The following is a 19,318-nucleotide window of genomic DNA, read 5'->3' as shown; positions in this document are numbered from 1 at the left end:
GACACAACACTCAAAAATCCCACATAGGCCTACACATAACCATTCCACAAATCTGGTGGCCTCTCCATTAATTTTCTCTCTTGTAAATGGTAATGTAAACACACATGCAGATACTAACGACAGTGGTGTTTATTTTTTAAATAGTTATAGTTTAATACACCCATGTGGGTATTTTTTCTTTTTATTGATGTCGTTGTAATCGTCATTGGTTTCATATGTGTTTCAGTTAGCATGTGATTTCCCTCCTGTGGATGTTTCCCATGGATTCATTATACATTCTGTATATAACGGAGTTATTGGTCTTGCAAAGAGGAGGTTTGGTTTAAATTTATCATGCTAATTTGTCCCTGATTAGGAGATTAGCTGAGATATTAGACATGTGTTTTTAACTAAAATGGGTAGAGGTCTGTGTGCAATCATATCTGACCTACTTTAAGTTATCTTGCAGTTGTTTGGACACCAGCACACAAGCCTTTGGGAGTTGATATTGTTTTTGTCTTTGATCCTTTATCAATGCTCACTCACTTTACAAAAAAACAAAACCAAACAGCAACAACAGGAAATATATAGTAGCCATGCAGAAATGAAATAGAACTTAGAGATTAAAGGAAAGATTTGAGATTGTGTATATTTACATTAATAGGATTTACAGATCAATACATACATGACAAAATTGAACAATTTCATTATGTCATGTACATACGCTTATCTTGTGAAAGATTTAAGATTTAATTATTACATTAATTATATTTAAAATAAATAAAGGTACAAAGTTCTGTCAGGCATGTGGGTCATTTTAAAAGGGACTTTTAATTCTAAAAGCCAATTGCCCATCTCATTTACATTATTTTTCAGATGATTTTTCATAACTTTTCAATATTTTTTTCAGAGGATTACTTGCCCCGAGGTAGGAATAACGATTTATAGCAAAAATTCAAAAGCAAAGTGCCATTTGGAACACAAGACAAACAGAAGAGCGGTCTCTGAGCATTGGACAAAGAGACTAAAGAGCAGTGTAACAGATTAAAGGGTCAGGCGGGACAGACATGGCCCTAAGTTGCATAACTAAAGGTGGATGCCTCTTCTTTCCAAATAACTGCATTTGTAGAAACGTCCAGGTTCAAAGCCCTTATCTGGTGTTCCTATTGACAGCTTAACATGGTTTCTAAGGTATAATGTCCATAGAATTTCAACTTTAAAACCAACATGTCGTGTTTAGCACTATAAGTATCCGTTGCAGCCTGCGCATAAATGGATCTTTAGTTGACTTTGTGCTCAGGAAGTTTGGGAAACGAAGATGTCACAACTGCACATATACTGCACGTGAAAAAAGCTTTTGTCAGACACAGCCTGACTTCTCGAGATGACTGAAATCGTTTTAAAATCATTGTGACATGCCAGTGTGTAGCAGTTTATAGCTGTAAGCAAAAGGCACTGAAGAAAGAGCTAACGCTTATTTGGCAGTGTCCCCCTGTCTGAGTGACTATCACCAGCTGTTCCATGTTGATCTCTACAGGCAGACTGTCAAAAACCGCAGGATAAATACACCAAAACAATAAATGGAACAAGCAAGAGTCCAGGCGCTGCTCCGCTCCCTTTAGCTATAGGCTAACGTCCTTATCGTGAATCAGATTACAGTTGTACAGCGTCTGTCTATTCAGCACTTCTGTGCGTATATAACACTGAGGTAACAGCACTCTCTCTCTCTCTGCGGCCACTGCGCCTGGACAAACCACTACAGCTTGTCCCGAGTTCTGCCTAATAGTAGTATTAATAATAAATAGTCAACAATGTCCACAGCACAACCTATTTTCTCCCAGGGAGAGGACTGTAAACACGTGTGGCATAACGCCAACGCAGACTACAACGAGTCCGACACACATCTTGAGATCTTGGGCAAGCCTGTCATGGAGCGCTGGGAGAGTCCGTACATGCACTCACTGGCAACGGTGGCGGCGTCTAAAGGTAAAACCAACACGGCTTTAGTTCCAGCTTTACACCAAGATCACCAAGATCAATACCTCCAACATGTCTCATTAAAAACTCGAGTATTTATGTGAATTGTAATAATACAAGTTACAAAACTGCACACAGAAAATCTATAAATCTAGAATCACAAAAAATCAGAGCTACGTAGCAAAGCAGAAACACAGATGTGATGTGAAACTGGGAGGTGTGTATGTGGGGGATTTAAACTACGTGTATTACTCTACCATGATCTTGCAAGCGTGTAAAATATTTTCATAAAGTGTGTCATTGTTGGCACATTAGCCCTGTAATGAAGTGAAAGCTTCACTAAATGAATCGTACTCACTCCCATTGAAACTATTGAGTGGTACGACTAAGATATTGCACCACATTTACACCATATCAGAAAAACACGTCACACCACAAAATGTCCAAACGATTATTTTGTGGTTTGTGATTACGGCGTTACTGCCCCGTATTCTAATAAAATACAAAAGGATCCTGCCATTCATTCCGAATAGCTGCTATATGTGACCTTTTAACTGTCACTGATCTATTTTTACTCTTCTCTGAAATACCACAGCTCCCAACTCAGTCGCATGCTGTAATGTTTTTCAAAACTGGATGTTTTGAAACCTAAGCGTACCAGAAAAAAACGATTTGTACCAATTTCATATATATGAAACATATATATGTATGATAAACAAGGCACTCGCGTGTTGTCGCCCCGTAGGTGGACGGGTCCTGGAGATTGGCTTTGGAATGGCCATTGCTGCAACGAAGATTGAGTCCTTCCCCATTGAGGAACACTGGATAATTGAGTGTAACGACGGCGTATTCGAGAGACTGCAGGAATGGGCCAAGTCACAGCCACACAAAGTGAGAACATTTATTCTGACAATATTTGATTTTGAAACATTAAGTGAAAGAAAATCTTTAGCTAGGTTCTTCTCCCCATTACAGGTGGTTCCCCTTAAAGGCCTATGGGAAGATGTGGTACCAACACTCTCTGATGGCCACTTTGATGGTTAGTTCAACATCTTCATTCCAATGATTTTTCTTCAAGCATTGACCTGAAAATATGCTTACTGATTATTTTTTTTACAGGAATCCTTTATGACACATATCCTTTGTCAGAGGACACATGGCACACCCACCAGTTTAACTTCATTAAGGTATGACGATCATGCCAGTGATCTATTTGCACGATGCACACTCTTTGATGCAAGAGTGCTTTTGGTATAACGCGTCGTGCACCAATTCCTTCTAACATGTCCATCTTACTGTGTTTCAGGCCCATGCTAAGAGGCTGCTCAAACCTGGTGGTGTACTCACTTACTGCAACCTCACCTCCTGGGGGGAGCTGCTGAAGTCTAAATATGACAACATCGACAAAATGTTCCAGGTGAGCAAGCGCGTTCACGACCGAATGAATTTGTGGCACATTCTCATACCCGCCGCTGTCACCATGAAAGGAGTCAAGTGCGCGTGCTTGTTTTTCAGGAAACCCAGGTGCCTCAGCTTCTGGAAGCTGGCTTCAAAAAGGAGAATATTAGCACCACACTGTTGGATATCAGCCCACCAAGTGAATGCAAATACTATGCCTTCAAGAAAATGATCACACCAACTGTCCTTAAAGAATAAGTTACAGATCGCTGCTGTCTTCATGTGCCTTAAAATGGTTGTAGGAATATTAAGTATCTGAACTATTTTAACCTTTATTTGCACGATAAGGTGTATTTCATAGCAAAAAACCAAACCCCTTATAAAATGAGTTTTTGTGGAGCTCATATGTATATTCTCATACCTGTACATTCAAATAAAGAATACAGACCAAGTACTGTACATTCTTCCTGCAAAGTAACTAGCTAGATTTTCCAGGATCTACCTGATCTCTACTACTAGAATAGATCCTTCCTTGCTGAGAGAGGAGAGAATTTCTAATAGCCCAGGTACTTTAACTGAAGCAACTAAATGCAAGTTATAAGAATCAAACATCCTTTAGGACAGAGTGCAACAGCATATATTTTGTATATATTTTTCCATGCCACTCTTTATGATGGTAAAGCTAAAGGAACCATGGAGTTTCAGAGCAGTAGGAGCTACTGATTCCCAACAGAATAGAGAAGCACACTGTAGTGCTTGTGTAGCCCAGAACACACAAAGCAGTTAATAACGGGTTATTTATCTGGGTGGAGGGGCTTTTATATCGTCATTTCTTCTATTATTTCTCCATAATTCATCACGCACGACTATAAATTCTACAAATGTCAGGTGAACTGTACAGAAGGAGGTATTTAATTCTATCATGTCCCCCTATCGTTGGTGATTTAAGCTACACAGGTGCGTGTGAACACTGATGGCTGTTATCTTTACCATCTGCTCAGTACTTTGGGGAGGGGGGGGGGCTCAAACATCAGAGGCATTTAAGAAAAATCTACCATTGTGGTAGAACATTGGATGGTCCTTTATTGTAAATACAAAGAGGAGGAGATACTCGGAGCAACTCCATCGGACAGCTTTCTGAGCGCAACAAATGACCACCGTTAAATACAACAATATACATCCAGCAGGCACACACGCCTCACTTGCGATACCAAATTCTTATTTTCTTCTCTCGCTTAATTTTTCTCTGTAACTGCAGAGTTCCGTACAGCAGAGCCTCGGCCGTGGGCGGGCAACCTTGAGCAAAGAAACGGGTAAGAAAAAGGTGAAGAAGTCTCAGTCTTATGACTGTAGACTGAAATATAGCCCACATTTCCATAAGTCATTGTTTAATCCAGAATGGCTGATTTACAAATAAACACAAACATTTTCGAAGAAAAGTCAGTCAGTTGGGGGAAGGTCTTCACCTCATCTAGCCATTGACAAAAGGGAGTTAACATCATCCCCATGTGTTTTTACGGCACGTACCTGGAACATAGATGTTCACAGGAACAACTCTATCGCAGCCTCTGACCACAGAATATGAATAGTGGTAGTAACCTCCACCATTTGCACAGCTGCAAAAACAGGAAAAACAAGACTTTGAGATGCATTACGAAAAGCAATAGATGAAAATAATTCCAACAGTGAAGTGTAATGTGATTTATAGGTCATGGCATGAGGTGTCAAAAAGTGCCACTGCATGCCAAGATTCTGTGTTTATCCTTACACTTGGCATGCTACAAATTCTAACACATCAACAGGGCCAAATCTTCATAGTAGCCAAATTTTTGAAAGCACTCATTGACAAAGAAGTCTAACCTTTGTTCTTAAACAAAGACTTAATGATTTACTAACTGTTTCCTTTAAAGAAAACTACACACACACCACTGAGATTGGCCATAAATACTAATTATCAGTATTAAAATATATCAGTATATTAAAATATATCAGTATAAATATTAATACTCAGGAAGTCCCATTAGTTAATAAGGAGCTCTGCATAAAAGTGCAATTTCTGAGGCATTTAAATTCATAACAAACTAGTAAAGAATACCAGATGCACCACTATTGCCATTCGAGAGAAATTTACAGCATTACAAAACACGGACATCTCAAGTTTCTACAGCAAATATTGACGGGCTTCTGTGAGAAGAGCAGTTCCTTTGACGGTGCGACACCACTGTCATTTAAAAACACAGATACTTCTCCACTAGAGACAGTACATCCAAATGAAATTAATGAATAATTAATTGGCAGGTCCTCATTTATTTGACAGAGGAACCTAAAAGAAGAAATGTGATCCAGTTCTGTCAGTAGTGTCAGAAATCCAAATGTGTCTTAATTACCTTCCCATGGAGATGACATATTTGGGCTCAGTCATCTGATCATACACCTAGTAAGAGAATCACATAGTCAAATACTGCACCAACATAACTAGCACCAAAGAACCTAAACAAAAGCAGGCAAATGTATTGACTCCAGAGAGCTGTACTGGAATGGGAATAGCAGTAACACAATATTCCTGTGATCACAGAGGGAACCGGGAATGACAAGAAAATGTGTTAAAACCACACTAACGGTACAAGTGTAAACTCCCACACACTTTAACCCATTCTCAGGTTCTGTGCTTGGAAATGTTGTCTTTCCATAGGAAGTTGTCATGGAAGGTTGCGATTGACTGAAGGGCATGTCAATCATTTTAGTAAATCTCACCTCCTCAATTATTGGATAGAAAGCAGACTCGAAAGCAGAAAAGGGGTTGATTTTTATGTTGATAATGCTAAAAGTGATGTCAGGGCACAATTTACACTAATCAAAGTGGACAGACATTCTGTATAGCACTGAGCAATATATTTTACTTGCCAAATGTTGGTTGGCTATGGCAGTCTAGTTAGCTGAACGCATTTTGAGTGTTGGCTGCATACGTCATCCAATTTATTGACATAGTTTGAAAATCTTACACAAGACCAAATCTGGCAAACTGAGGAACTTTGCAACACCGAATTATATTTGTGTTCTGGTTGTTCAACACCGAATTATATTTGTGTTCTGGTTGTTCAACACCGAATTATATTTGTGTTCTGGTTGTTCAACACCGAATTATATTTGTATTCTGGTTGTTCAACACCGAATTATATTTGTATTCTGGTTGTTCAAGTTGTAATGGTTATAAAACCAAAAAAATGTCTGTAAAGTACTGAACCCTGTTGGGGACATGGGGTTACGGGGCTAAAATACACGAGAACAGGAAGGAGAGGTTGCCAGGTAACGTGAGCTTGGCGAGGGGACGGTGCTCCAGGGATTTGTGGGATGGAGCAGGGATATAATTTAATCCCTGTAAAGTTCTCTTTATTTCAACATGCCATTAAACATTTTTTGTAGAATCATCTGTCAGAAAACGAAGCGCTACCTTCCTCAGAGCTGGGGCCATCTTGTTTGTGAGCGTGCCGGCGACGATCATGACGTCAGCCTGTCTGGGGCTGGCTCTGAACACCACTCCGAAACGATCCATGTCATAGCGTGGAGCAGCCATGTGCATCATCTCCACCGCACAGCAGGCCAGGCCAAAGGTCATGGGCCAAAGCGAACTCTACACACCCATAAACACACATCAGCACCACAAACGTCTGTCTGTCCACAGCCGGTAAACCAGCATCGGCACTGGGAGAACAAATACGTACTCTGCGCGCCCAATTCACTAGATCGTCGAGTTTGGTGATGACATACTCCCCCTTGCTGGTGACAGCTGAGGTGGGTTTTGCTGCTGGAAGAGTGTTCTTCCCTCGCACTGAAATCAGGCTGGAAACACAGGACCCACAGCTACTGTTACAGCTCACAAGACTCCTGAATCAGGCATCTAAAGGGTTTGGGTAATCTACAGTGTTAAAAAAAGTGAGGCTACATCATGTTTATACTGTTATGAATATTGTTATATCACTGTATTTGAAATATTACTTTTTTATATCCTTAATTTGTTACATTTTAAACCATGTTGTGCAGCAATACGTTGACCTGCCTATAAGATCATGATGGCTTATATACTTTTCCCAGCTTGTCAAAACTTCATAAAACAAAAACACTGACATGCACACAGTCAAAATGTTATCAAGTATCATAACATTACATTGCATACATCTCCCACCTGTTATTCCCAAACCTTTTAGTTTCTTCATTCCTGGAGTTGCTGAGAACTGTCTTTTTCTGAGCAACAAATGATGAAATGGGTCTGCAATTCAAACCAACATTCGATTAACTGGATGTCATCATTTTAAGCCAAACAAAATGATCCCTCCGAATAGTTCATGGATTGCATGACACCAACATTCAATGTACGTGTTACAAAAGTTTAAAAAGCTCTATATATTCTCCACTAACGTTTGTACATGTTAACTACAGCTCACAGCTTCAACGTATACCTCCTTATTTATACATGTATGTATTTTCCCGAGACAGATCTTACCTCAGTGACAAGGAGGTAAGTGTGGCAAGGCGAGGACCTGAAACAGAGGGAAATACACCAATCACCATCAACCAGGAGGTTGTCAGCAAATTCATTCATTCATGTTTTTGATCTTTGCTATGAAAGCATACTAGCCATTTCGTTTGACCACAAAACAACCGATTATTATCAGATTAATGGCTGATTCAGGACTAAGGAAATTATATAGTGTGTGTAAACCCTTGATTCTGATAAAGTTAATAAAACTGTCCATGCCCTTCTCTACTGCAGAAGTTTTAGTAGTCAACTAACTAGGTAACTATTCAGACTAGTTAACTAGTTAGATAGGCGATCAAAGCCAAGAGGTTGCAGAAATATAGCTGGTTATGTAGGTAGGAGCTACATACAAAAAACATGATGGTTAATCAAACATGATGTATCGTGCATTGTCTATCATAAATCAAAGATAATAATTCATTTGTAGTAGCACTACGTGGATTTTGTAGCTGGCTGCATATGAAGCCCAAGTGCTCAACTAACGACACGATAACGTGCAGTTAACAACATCAGCGCTGTTTCACATGTAGCCTTGCTAACGTTAGCCATGGACAAGGTCAGTGAACAAACTCCTTAATAACACGACTCGCTGAAACTGGAACCCGGACATCATAAATAAGACTCGAGTAAAGATTAATTTTTAGACATAAATCAGGAAAATTTATGTAACTATATTTTTGAGACAGTAAACGTATACAATTCTATTCTGACAAGACTCACCAACCAACGCCGCCATTTTTGCATAATACTACTTCCGGTGTTTGCTATTTTTTTTCTTAGATATAATAATTTGACGAGAACAGGACGCCATCTAGTGGACAAGGCGCAGAATTCAAACAACATACGTTTTGGAAATATATTGTACACAAAACCCGCAAAGGTGTCAAGTATTCTGTGTTCAGTCCTCACACAGTAATCATATATTTGCGCAACCAATTTCTAATGCCAACTTAAATTCTGCTTGTAAGTTTTCGCTTTAAATTAAGAATACTTACTATTTCCTTGAACAAAAATGAGAAAGGCATTTCTACACATGGTCGTGGGCTGTTTGCTTCTTTATGTGGCACAGAAATTTAAAACGTAAATGTGACTTTTCTTTTAGTTCTATTTTTCATATTTTTCAACTTTTACACGTTGTGCGTACACTGCACAACATTAACTTAACTTTTGAATGTCCCACAAACGTCTCAAATGGAAGGAGGCCTATACTTTCACTTCACACACAATGTATAGTATAGTAACTAGAGGCATTAATATACACTGATCAACAGTAACTTTCAAACAATTAACAGGTGAAATAGGTAATATGCATCCCTCAAAGAGTGGGGTATATTAGGCAGCAATTCAACACTCAGTTCTTAAAACCAATATGTTGTAAACAGGAAAAACAGGCAAGCATAAGAATCGTAGCAACTTTGACAAGGACTGTAAGGGCTAGATGACAGGGTCAGAGAATCTCCAAAATGGCATGTCTTAGGGGAAACTCCAGAAACAGTGGATATAACCTAACAAAAGTGGCTCAAGGAATGACACCCACTTAACTGTTAACAGGGTATTGGGTACCCAAAGCACAATAACATACATGGGTATTCAAAGCTAATCTATTTGGTCCAGTCCCAAAGAGCTATTGTATCACGAACTGCTGTAAAGGTTAGCTATTATAGAAATGCACCAGAACACAGTGTATTGTGTCCCTGTTGACCTCAGCCCAACGCTGAAAGTGCCTACAATGAAGGTGTGAGCACAGGAACCAGCCAGTGGCACTTTAAACCAGACCTAGTTTGATTCATCAGGTTTTCTTTGACGTCACGTGGATGGCTGGATACGTGCGAGTTGCTTACCTGGAGGAGACGGTACGAGGGTGCACTAAGAGAAGAGGGCTAGCCAATGACACACACCAGCACCACAAACGCTGATGCTGATCAAGACCACTTCATGGCAACAGCACTAACGGTAGTGTGCTCTTATTAGAATCTGGATGAACTAGGGTTGCCACCTAGGTCTGACAAAAAACAAGGACACTGTCATACTGAGCGAGTGTAATCTGTTGACCGGGGGTGGCGAACGTAAACGTAACGTAAAACGTTATCGGAGGGGTTTAAAATGGACACAGCGACAAAAAAAAAAACAGATTTAAAGTGTGCAGAAACAGTCTGAATCGTGGTTTGAACTAACCTAGTTTTTTTTTGCCGGGACCGAATATTAAAAAGACGAAAAACCGGGACAGGTGGCAACACTAGGATGAACACAGCCACGCTACAAAATGGCTAAGAAATGGTTTGAGAAACAGATTTAAAGGCGTTGACCTGACCTCCAAATTACCCCCAGACCTCAATCTGACTGAACATCTGTGGGATGTGACTTAAATAATCTGGTTAGGGGAGGGTCCAATTGAAAATACACGACTCAATTGGTACAAAGGGTTTCAAATGTGCTGCAAGAAACATTTCAACACATATTAATAAATTAAACTTTTTATATACATACAGGTTATACATAAAACTGAAGTTGACAATCTCTGCAACAACAACAAAAAAGTTTATTATTATTCTTAGGCTTGGGAAGTCATTTTAAAATTATGTACTTACAATGTGGTAATGAATCATACATATTAAAAAAGTGTCAGCAAAAACGTAGCTAAATTACAGATATAGCACAAAGATTTTTCACCCTTTTTCATCCATTTAAAAGAGTGTTTCTCTTGTCTGGCCATACTTCTTGTCTGTCATTTTACCTCAAAATAGACCCCTAAAGCAGGACAAATTGGGGTTTCCTACAGAGCCATTACATGTGCTATAGATTTAAACATGTATGCTGATGTTATAGCATCTGTTATTAGTTTTCAGTCTTCAAATGTGGCGGTATCATACCTTCAGGTATTTGAGTACTTAAGGATATTGCAAATAAACAACAAAAGGTAGCCATTTTTGTCACAAGTGACATATGACTGTTCAACTAAAGAAATAATTACAGTGACTTGCGTCACAAAGTCATCTGACATCAGTGCAATGTGATAAGTGTCTACCTCTCGGAACTGCCCAGAAGTACATAGTATGGCTAAATTGAGCCCAACACCTGAACAACGGCTGCACTGACCTTAAGACACGTCAAGCAAAACTCACTACATCCTTTTAAAGTTATTTTGTCCTCAGGGAAAATGAGAAATTGATTAACAGGTGCGTTACACCTCATGAGTAATGTATTTAAATGAGAAATGTACACAGACAAAAGGACCCAGAACTTCAGTCTTCGGATAGCAGCCTGTGAAAATGATCCATCCGTCTCTTGAGCACAGTCCTGAAGTCATCCTACAAAACAAAACCGGGATTACAAAAAGTACTTCCCAAATATTGCCTTCAAAACAAACAATTGCCACCATAGATCCACCATTTTATTATCACAACATAATGAATATGCGAGATCACTAGGCACGAGACACCATTCAAACAATACAGGACAGTAAAAGTGTAGCAGTGTGTGAACGTTCCCCAGTTAAAAAATAATGAACTTATTATTGAGCATTGATTTGATTCCCTTACAGCACCAAACTGCTCTTGATCACACAGCCCTAAAGATCAGAGGCCAGGAGATTGAGAAGGAAGCTTACTGCTTGGACGAGCTTCTCCAGGTAAGGGACCAGCCTCTGGAGCTCCTTGTCCTGTTGGTCTCCACACCAGCTCTTTATTGGAATCATGTTCATCAACTGGAACCAAACAAAATGTCAGAACCACCAAAACTTTCTCCCAATCTTTCGTTCCTTCTCACATTTCTAAAAAGATTTGCTGCTTACAGAGTGGAAATGGGGATTGATTATTGACAATGGCTATAATCATAAAACAACGGCTACTGAAAACCGAGGAAGCAAGCGTACATGGTATGGGAACGTGTGGGGTGCGTTGTCCAGAATCACCGTCTTCGAAAGGTCTCGTTCCAGAATAGCCAAGTCCTTAATGTAGTGTCCACGCACACATGCACAATCATCCTGATACAAGCGGTGTCTACAATCAAAGGATCAGTTAGACTCCTTCCAACATGTGCACCAACACTACAGTTACAGTAATTCACACATTCACAGTATTATTATTCACAAATAATAAGAGCCTTACCTAAACAGTTTCTTCTTTGGGTCCAGTATGTCTACAATCACTTCTGCGTATTCCTTTTTAGCAGATGTGTAAACAAACATCTACCAAACATGACGGTAAACAAAAAAACAGTGACATCGTGCTCATCATTTAACTCTAGGTGATTTAACGACAAAAACAGGAAGCGAGAGATGTCTATTTCTACAGAAGATGAGATATATACCAGAGAGTGGTGACAAAAAAGGTTTTGTAATATTTTCCTTCAGAAGGTTTTTCCCCCCCAAGAAACAAAGTGCAACTGCCATCAAAAGGTAAAACTACCCCCCCCCCCCCCCAGAAGGTATAACTAATCCCCCATTGTTCTCATTGTTTCGCTTGTCTGGACATACTTCTTAACCAAGTCATTTTACCTCAAAATGGTTCACCATGGATTGCAGAAACTCCCTCACATATGGCCGGAGAACAACATACACCTGTGATTTAAAAGGCAGAAAATTAGCACGTCATGCCCTGCGAATCGGACACACATGTTTAAAAGAACATTCCTCCTGCTGGCTACTCCTGCACACACAAGAATAATAGCTTGGCAGGTTGCGGAGATGAAAGGAAAATAGGGTCAGGAATGCCTCACCTTGTACTCTTGATCTTGAAAGCACGTGTTAAATGTGTACTCCGCATCCTCAATCATGTTGAGTGAGCTGAACACGAGGGTTTCATCCTAAGAACAAAATATCAAGCCAGATGGAAATTATGAATGTTAAACATAACACACGCGTACACACACACACACACACACACACACACACACACACGTGAATTTACCAAATCTAGCACCATAGTGGCTACAGGAGTGCTCCTCGTCTTTGGTGGTATGTCTCGAAGAGCAGTGGCTGGTCTTGACTGCTGTGACTGGTTTGGAATGTTTTTAATGAATGTGAAGCTGCAGGGATATTAAAACAAGAGGAAGGGGTGTTTAAACCAGTGCACTAGGCTTAAAACAAGGATGGTGCTCCAATATATTAACCGAGAATAGGAATGAGGAGTTAAAAGCTGAGGAAGCCGTAGAGAACGCAGGACCAACATTACCCTACGTTACGGTACTCACGGGCTGAATGCCTCGTTGTTCTCCTCGTCTTCTGAGAGGGGGCTGGCGGTACTGTAGCCAAACACGCACTGCTCAGGGCTGAACACAGCACCAGGGCTGGGCCGATCTTCTGTGGAACAGAACCATTACAGCCGCTCCATGCTTAAATATTCCAACAGTAGATACACTCAGCACAGAACGGAGGCCGTTATGGTTATACACTTCATCATTGGTTAATCGTTATGGTTACACACTACATCATTGGTTAATCCGGATGATACTGGACTTGATGGTAGACTGTACAGTCATGGCCAAAGGTTTTGAGTGACACAAATATTATATTTTCACATGATCTGCTGCCCTCTGGATGTTGTGTGTTTGTCAGATGTTTTTATTACATACAGAAATATAACTGCAATCATATTATGAGTAACAAAAGCTTTTATTGACAGTTAGAATGAGTTAATGCAGCAAGTCAATATTTGCCATGATGACCCTTCTTCAGGACCTCTGCAATTCTCTGTGGCATGCTCTCAATCAACTTCTGGACCAAATCCTGACTGATAGCAGTCCATTCTTGTACAATCAATGCTTGCATTTTGTCAGAATGTGTAGGTTTTTGTTTGTCCACCCGTCTCTTGATGATTGACCACAGGTTCTCAATGGGATTAAGATCTGGGGAGTTTCCAGGCCATGGACCCAAAAAAAACACCCATTATAAAATCCTTACACTGGCTTCCTGTAGAATACAGGATCCAGTTCAAGATTTTAACTTTAACATACAAAGCACTACACAACACAGCTCCTGTGTATGTCGCTGACCTGCTCCACCCCTACACGTCATCGCGATCACTCAGGTCAAACAACCTGAGTTTACTGTCTGTGCCACGCTCACGTCTAAAGACTCGTGAAGACCGAGCGTTTAAGGTGGTTGCTCCAAAACTGTGGAACACACTTCCTCCACATTTAAGATCAGCTGACTCTGTGGATACTTTTAAAAAACAGCTAAAGACTTTCCTTTTTACGCAGGCGTTTAGTTAGTGGTGGAGGTTGCAGCCGTTGACCTTGTGCACTGTATTTTATTTCTGTTTTATAGTGTGTGTTTTTATTTTTGTTATTCTATTTTCTTTTGTAAAGCACTTTGTGGCTTGTGCCTGTGAGAAGTGCTATATAAATAAATTTTACTTACTTACTTGATGATTGACCACAAGTTCTCAATGGGATTAAGATCTGGGGAGTTTCCAGGCCATGGACCCAAAATCTCTATGTTTTGTTCCCCGAGTCATTTAGTTATCACCAGGGCCAGAGTGGGACACTTTTTCAGACCGGGAGTTTCATACCCAAATCCCACAATTATTTTTCCCCTTCCAATCGGCCCAAACTAGACATGAGCCGGCCCATCGGGAATCCTCCCGAATCTCCCGATTAGCCACTCCGGCTCTGGTATCACCTTTGCTTTATGGCAAGGTCCTCCATCATGCTGGAAAAGGCATTGTTGATCACCAAACTGCTCTTGGATGGTTGGGAGAAGTTGCTCTCGGAGGACATTCTGGTACCATTCTTCATTCATGGCTGTGTTTTTAGGCAAGACTGTGAGAGAGCCGATTCCCTTGGCTGAGAAGCAACCCCACACATGAATGGTTTCAGGATGCTTTACAGTTGGCATGAGACAAGACTGGTGGTAGCGCTCACCTCGTCTTCTCCAAACAAGCTGTTTTCCAGATGTCCCAAACAATCAGAAAGGGGATTCATCAGAGAAAATGACTTTACCCCAGTCCTCAACAGTCCACTCCCAAACTCTGCACTGCTGGTAGCCCGATCCCACGACTGAAACACTTGAGACGGTCGTGGTGCTTGCTGGTCTTTCTTGGGCGCCCTGGAGCTTTTATGGCAACAATGGAACCTCTCTCCTTGAAATTCTTGATGATGTGATAGATTGTTGACTGAGGTACAATCTTTCTAGCTGCGATACTCTTCCCTGTTAGGCCATTTTGGTGCAGTGCAATGATGACTGCACGTGTTTCTTTAGAGATAACCATGGTTAACAGAAGAGAAACAATGATGCCAAGCACCAGCCTCCTTTTTAAGGTGTCATTCTTACTTAATCATGACAGATTGATCTCCAGCCCTGTCCTCATCAACACCCACACCTGTGTTAATGGAGCAATCACTGAAACAATGTTAGCTGCTCCTTTTAAGGCACGGCTGCAATGAAGTTGAAATGTGTTTTGGGGGATAAAGTTCATTTTCTAGGCAAATATTGACTTTGCAATTAATTGCTATTAAGCTGATCACTCTTTATAACATTCTGGAGTATATGCAAATTGCCATTATAAACACTTAAGCAGTAGACTTTGTAAAAATTAATATTTGTATAATTCTCAAAACTTTTGGCCATGACTGTAATATGCAAATGAACCCTCTGACAAATCACAAGTACTGCACTGTGAGTATGCTGGCCATTCTGACAAGCTACATCATCATTACTGGCTTGCTTCCTTAAAAACTGACCAATGTCGCCATTATAGTTATGCAGTGTGAGTATTAGCTAGAATTGTCCTTCGTAACCTTTGATGTCCCGTGTTTTGTTTTTCTTTTTACATGGATGTTTTGGGGACCTTCATGCTTAGCCAGTTCCATCCAATTAACTATGATACGGGTGCCGACTAATAACGCTGCAGTAAGTGAAATAACAGTAAGTGAATAACCCCATGCAGTAAGTGAAAGGGTACAAAGGCAGGTTGGGTGGGCCACGTCCTCGACAACTCACCATCTTTGGTGGGCGTGAGAAAGCGTACGACTGGAGAGTAGAGGCTCCGAGCTGCTGGGTTCACTGACGAAGGCCTTTCCCTGAGGGGGCGGCTCGGGGTCTTGAAGTCAGATTCTTCTCAACCGAAAACAAAAAGTCAGCAAATAATTCTACGAAAGCTTATAGCTGCTTATAACATCAACAGATCAACCAATAAGATCAACCAAATATCAACCCTGAAACAAACCATGGCCATTATGCAGTCTGTGCAAATTAGAAAAATACCATAACCCTTTACATGCTGGTACCATATTTCAGTGTGTTTTTACCTTTGACTGGTAAGAGCCTCTTCCTTCCACGTCTCAGCCGTGGACGTTTCGCTGGAGTTGGAACGCCATCACTGTACAAACTGCAGCAGTCCTGTAAAACCTCCTGCACTTCCTAAATTCAGCCGCAAAACACAAAGGACGAAAGAGCTGTTAACAAGTAACTGCCCTGTTAAGATTGCATGCAACATTACCTAGACCATGGCTACAAACATTTCTATTCAGCATGACTGATATCCCCATCTTCACTGAGGATTAGGGTTTATAAGAGAAATCAAATATCATCAACACCTTTATTTAATCAGGACAGGTCTCAAAATAAGTGCATTACAAACAAAAAATCAAATACACGCATTTTGGGGGAAATTGAATAAACTAAAAGTGAAATATGTTGTCTTCTTTAATTACCCAAAATTAATATTCTGTAGTTATCTAGTCCTGTTAAAAGCCTTAGGGGTTAACATCTATTGGCACAGTGTACAGAAGAGATCCTCATGCTTTTTCGTGACACTTCACTTGAATAAAACAGGCATTAAACGATTCATAACAAAATAATGCAGACTGATGAGGGCATCTGTAGAATATAAATTTTTTATTTTTAATGTTTGTAGCATTGCCCTGTTTTGACAATAAATTTTGCTTTCGATCTTTACAAGACACCCAGACCTTGGGCAAAGAAAAGCACCCCACAGCATGATGGTATCACAACCAAATTTCACTATGGGTGTGGTGGCTTTTGGGGAATTTGATTTGCACATATAATTTTCACTTCACTTCAAAGCATTTTACCACACTACACAAGTCACTGGCTTTCTGAAGAACCCCAGGTATGTTCTCGCAGCACACTTTGTATGGAGTGCGTTTTGACCTTTACATGCAATTTAAAGCATTCTGCCCAAGCAAACACCTGGATGCAAAATACAAGGTGTCAACGCAATAAAATTTAGTACTCACAGTACGATTTGTCAAACCTAAGTATATTTTAATGTTTGTTTATATTAATACAAAATTAAGTACCAATCTGATCTGCATTTGAAGTCCGTCACACACACACACCATCCTCATTTGTTTTATGACGACAGCACTGATTTTACTGTGGCCCTACTATTCTATATTTCTGTACCTTACACCTCAAGATCTGAACTCCCCACATCTACAGGGAATAGTCAATGCAAATGCCCCAGTTAAATATGGGTTTCTTTAAGTTCTTTGCATTTGCTGCCTATTCTGCAGGTATTCTTTGTAAATCACTTGTAGGACATGGACCACAGTGGACCTACACCAGCACTTATTGTGGAAACTTCACACAAGACCTCTAGCAGCTTGGACTGTGTACCATGTGGAAATCAAGGTCCCGGAGTCTAGAGGAAGAGTTCAGAGACACACAGCTGCTTGAGGTCCAGTGTGAAGTGTCCACAATAGAGAATCTATGGGGTTTTGTCAAGAGGAAGATGAGATACTAGATCCAACAATGCAGATGAGATGATGGCTGCTATCAAAGCAACCTGGGCTTCCGTAACACCTCAGCAGTGCCACAGGCTGACGCCTCCATGCCACACTGATGCAGTCAGTCGTGTAAAAGGAGCCCCAACCAAGTATTGGGTGCATTTACGGTACATACTTTTCGGTAGGCCAACATGTATTAATTAAAAATCATTTTCAGTTGGGCTTATATAATATTCAAATTTTCTGAGATTATGATTTTGGGTTTTCATTGGCTGTAAGCCACAACCAACATTAACAGAAATAAAAACTTGAAATACAAATGGGTTTCACTTTTTGTATTGAATTGCTGAAATGTGTGTGTGTGTGTGTGTGTATATATATATTATATATATTTTCTAACTTATTGATGCACGTGTAACTGTTGTGATCCATGTAGACAAAACAGGTTGGTATCCAGCTAGCTAAAACAAATAAACGGATCTAGTAACGTTAGTTACATTATAATCTCACCCAATAGCATTTAGCTAACCAGCTAGCCACCTAGCTAGTTAGCTTTAGCAATAATAGGCTAACAAAGTCGAAAGATCTGCTAGATAAACTAGCAAACATTAACGTATTAGAGAGCAAATCAAAATAAAGCACAATTTAAAAGTCTGGGATTAAAGTATTAAATATTAAAGTATTAAATATTAAAGTTTCCCCCGGGTTAGCTACAATTTCCGCAAACGTTAGTCACCTCACCTGAGCACGGCCACCTTCAATACGCGACTCCCCGGTCAGAACAGGCGGCCCACGACGCGGAGTATTTGGTCGAGTAGACGAGGAACCAAGAGAAATAACTCTCGATCGAAGTCGCATGTTCACGTAGTTTAATGAATTTAGCTAGATAACGAACAATCAACAATAAATATAAACGTTAGGGCTCTAGATATAGTCCCATTCGTCGGTATTATTGTTATTCCAGGTAGGCCCACGCGCATGCCCCGTACCATCAACCCCGCTCGTTTATTTAAATCTGCCGGCAATGGGGATGGGCGGTCAGCCAATCAGAACAACGCTTTAGTTCAAGGGGCGGTGCTTCCACAGGATCACCAACAACATGAAACACGAATTCCAAATACTCGAATACTCAACACGAATCAAATACTCTCAACGTCTTAGTGAAATGTTTTGCATTTGCCACATGTGATCTATGTGGGTCCTCAAGTATTGCGTTCCTGATATATACGTAAAAAAGCCAGGGGACTCAACGGGTCATTTTACAATGTATTTGCTAAGGGAAGGGTCTGAAATCCGTAGTAATCAGTTGCACGATATTGCCCCAAAGGCCGATGAGGGGCCTAACCATAACCCTAGGTCACTGTATTTTTTTTTTTATTTGCCTGGGATCCCGTGTGGTCACTGCTGGGTCACTGTAACTGTGATCCTATCAGCCGAGTTGGTTTAGCAAAAATCTGTTATCCTGTAATCTTTGCTATATACACTCACCGGCCATTTTATTAGGTACACCATGCTAGGTTGGACCCCCTTTTGCCTTCGTGGCATAGATTCAACAAGGTACTAGAAACATTCCTCAGAGAGTCTGGTCCATATTGACATTACAGCATCATGCACAGGGCCAGGGACGTAATTTTTTTGGGGGGGGGGGGACATGTCCCCCCCCACTTTTTCAAAAGCCGGTTTTGGTCCCCCCCAGTTTTTACGGTTAAAATCAAATATTTAAATAGCGACGAATCC

At 40.5% G+C, this 19,318-nt stretch overlaps 3 protein-coding genes across 6 annotated transcripts; 1 reads left to right on the top strand and 2 right to left on the bottom strand.

The window, feature by feature from the left end:
• Positions 1–1,691: 1,691 nt before the first annotated feature.
• Positions 1,692–3,806, top strand: gamt (guanidinoacetate N-methyltransferase). The gene is made up of 6 exons (XM_077024413.1): positions 1,692–1,965; positions 2,702–2,847; positions 2,932–2,995; positions 3,076–3,143; positions 3,263–3,373; positions 3,472–3,806. Exons 1-6 carry the CDS (start codon positions 1,791–1,793, stop codon positions 3,610–3,612), a joined length of 705 nt encoding a protein of 234 aa, XP_076880528.1. The 5' UTR covers positions 1,692–1,790; the 3' UTR covers positions 3,613–3,806.
• A 605-nt stretch (positions 3,807–4,411) lies between these two features.
• On the bottom strand, positions 4,412–8,666 carry ndufs7 (NADH:ubiquinone oxidoreductase core subunit S7). The gene is made up of 8 exons (XM_077024414.1): positions 8,612–8,666; positions 7,856–7,892; positions 7,538–7,621; positions 7,077–7,194; positions 6,806–6,985; positions 5,742–5,788; positions 4,882–4,970; positions 4,412–4,650 (listed from the first exon to the last, which is right to left on the bottom strand). Exons 1-8 carry the CDS (start codon positions 8,625–8,627, stop codon positions 4,553–4,555), a joined length of 669 nt encoding a protein of 222 aa, XP_076880529.1. The 5' UTR covers positions 8,628–8,666; the 3' UTR covers positions 4,412–4,552.
• Positions 8,667–10,353: 1,687 nt separating this feature from the next.
• Positions 10,354–18,595, bottom strand: ctdspl3 (CTD (carboxy-terminal domain, RNA polymerase II, polypeptide A) small phosphatase like 3). Of its 4 annotated transcripts, none has more exons than XM_077024409.1 (11): positions 18,323–18,595; positions 16,139–16,250; positions 15,831–15,947; positions 13,082–13,190; positions 12,799–12,916; positions 12,608–12,694; positions 12,387–12,449; positions 11,998–12,077; positions 11,763–11,889; positions 11,499–11,594; positions 10,354–11,199 (listed from the first exon to the last, which is right to left on the bottom strand). In XM_077024409.1, exons 1-11 carry the CDS (start codon positions 18,437–18,439, stop codon positions 11,134–11,136), a joined length of 1,092 nt encoding a protein of 363 aa, XP_076880524.1. In that variant the 5' UTR covers positions 18,440–18,595; the 3' UTR covers positions 10,354–11,133. The 4 variants fall into 4 exon arrangements, with proteins under 4 accessions (XP_076880524.1, XP_076880526.1, XP_076880525.1 ...); XM_077024411.1 differs by having other exon boundaries at positions 13,082–13,187; XM_077024410.1 differs by having other exon boundaries at positions 15,831–15,944.
• Positions 18,596–19,318: the final 723 nt, after the last annotated feature.

Source organism: Brachyhypopomus gauderio, chromosome 12, assembly GCF_052324685.1.
Source record: "Brachyhypopomus gauderio isolate BG-103 chromosome 12, BGAUD_0.2, whole genome shotgun sequence".
NCBI classification, from domain to species: domain Eukaryota; kingdom Metazoa; phylum Chordata; class Actinopteri; order Gymnotiformes; family Hypopomidae; genus Brachyhypopomus; species Brachyhypopomus gauderio.
This window is presented reverse-complemented; position numbering and strand designations above follow the sequence as displayed.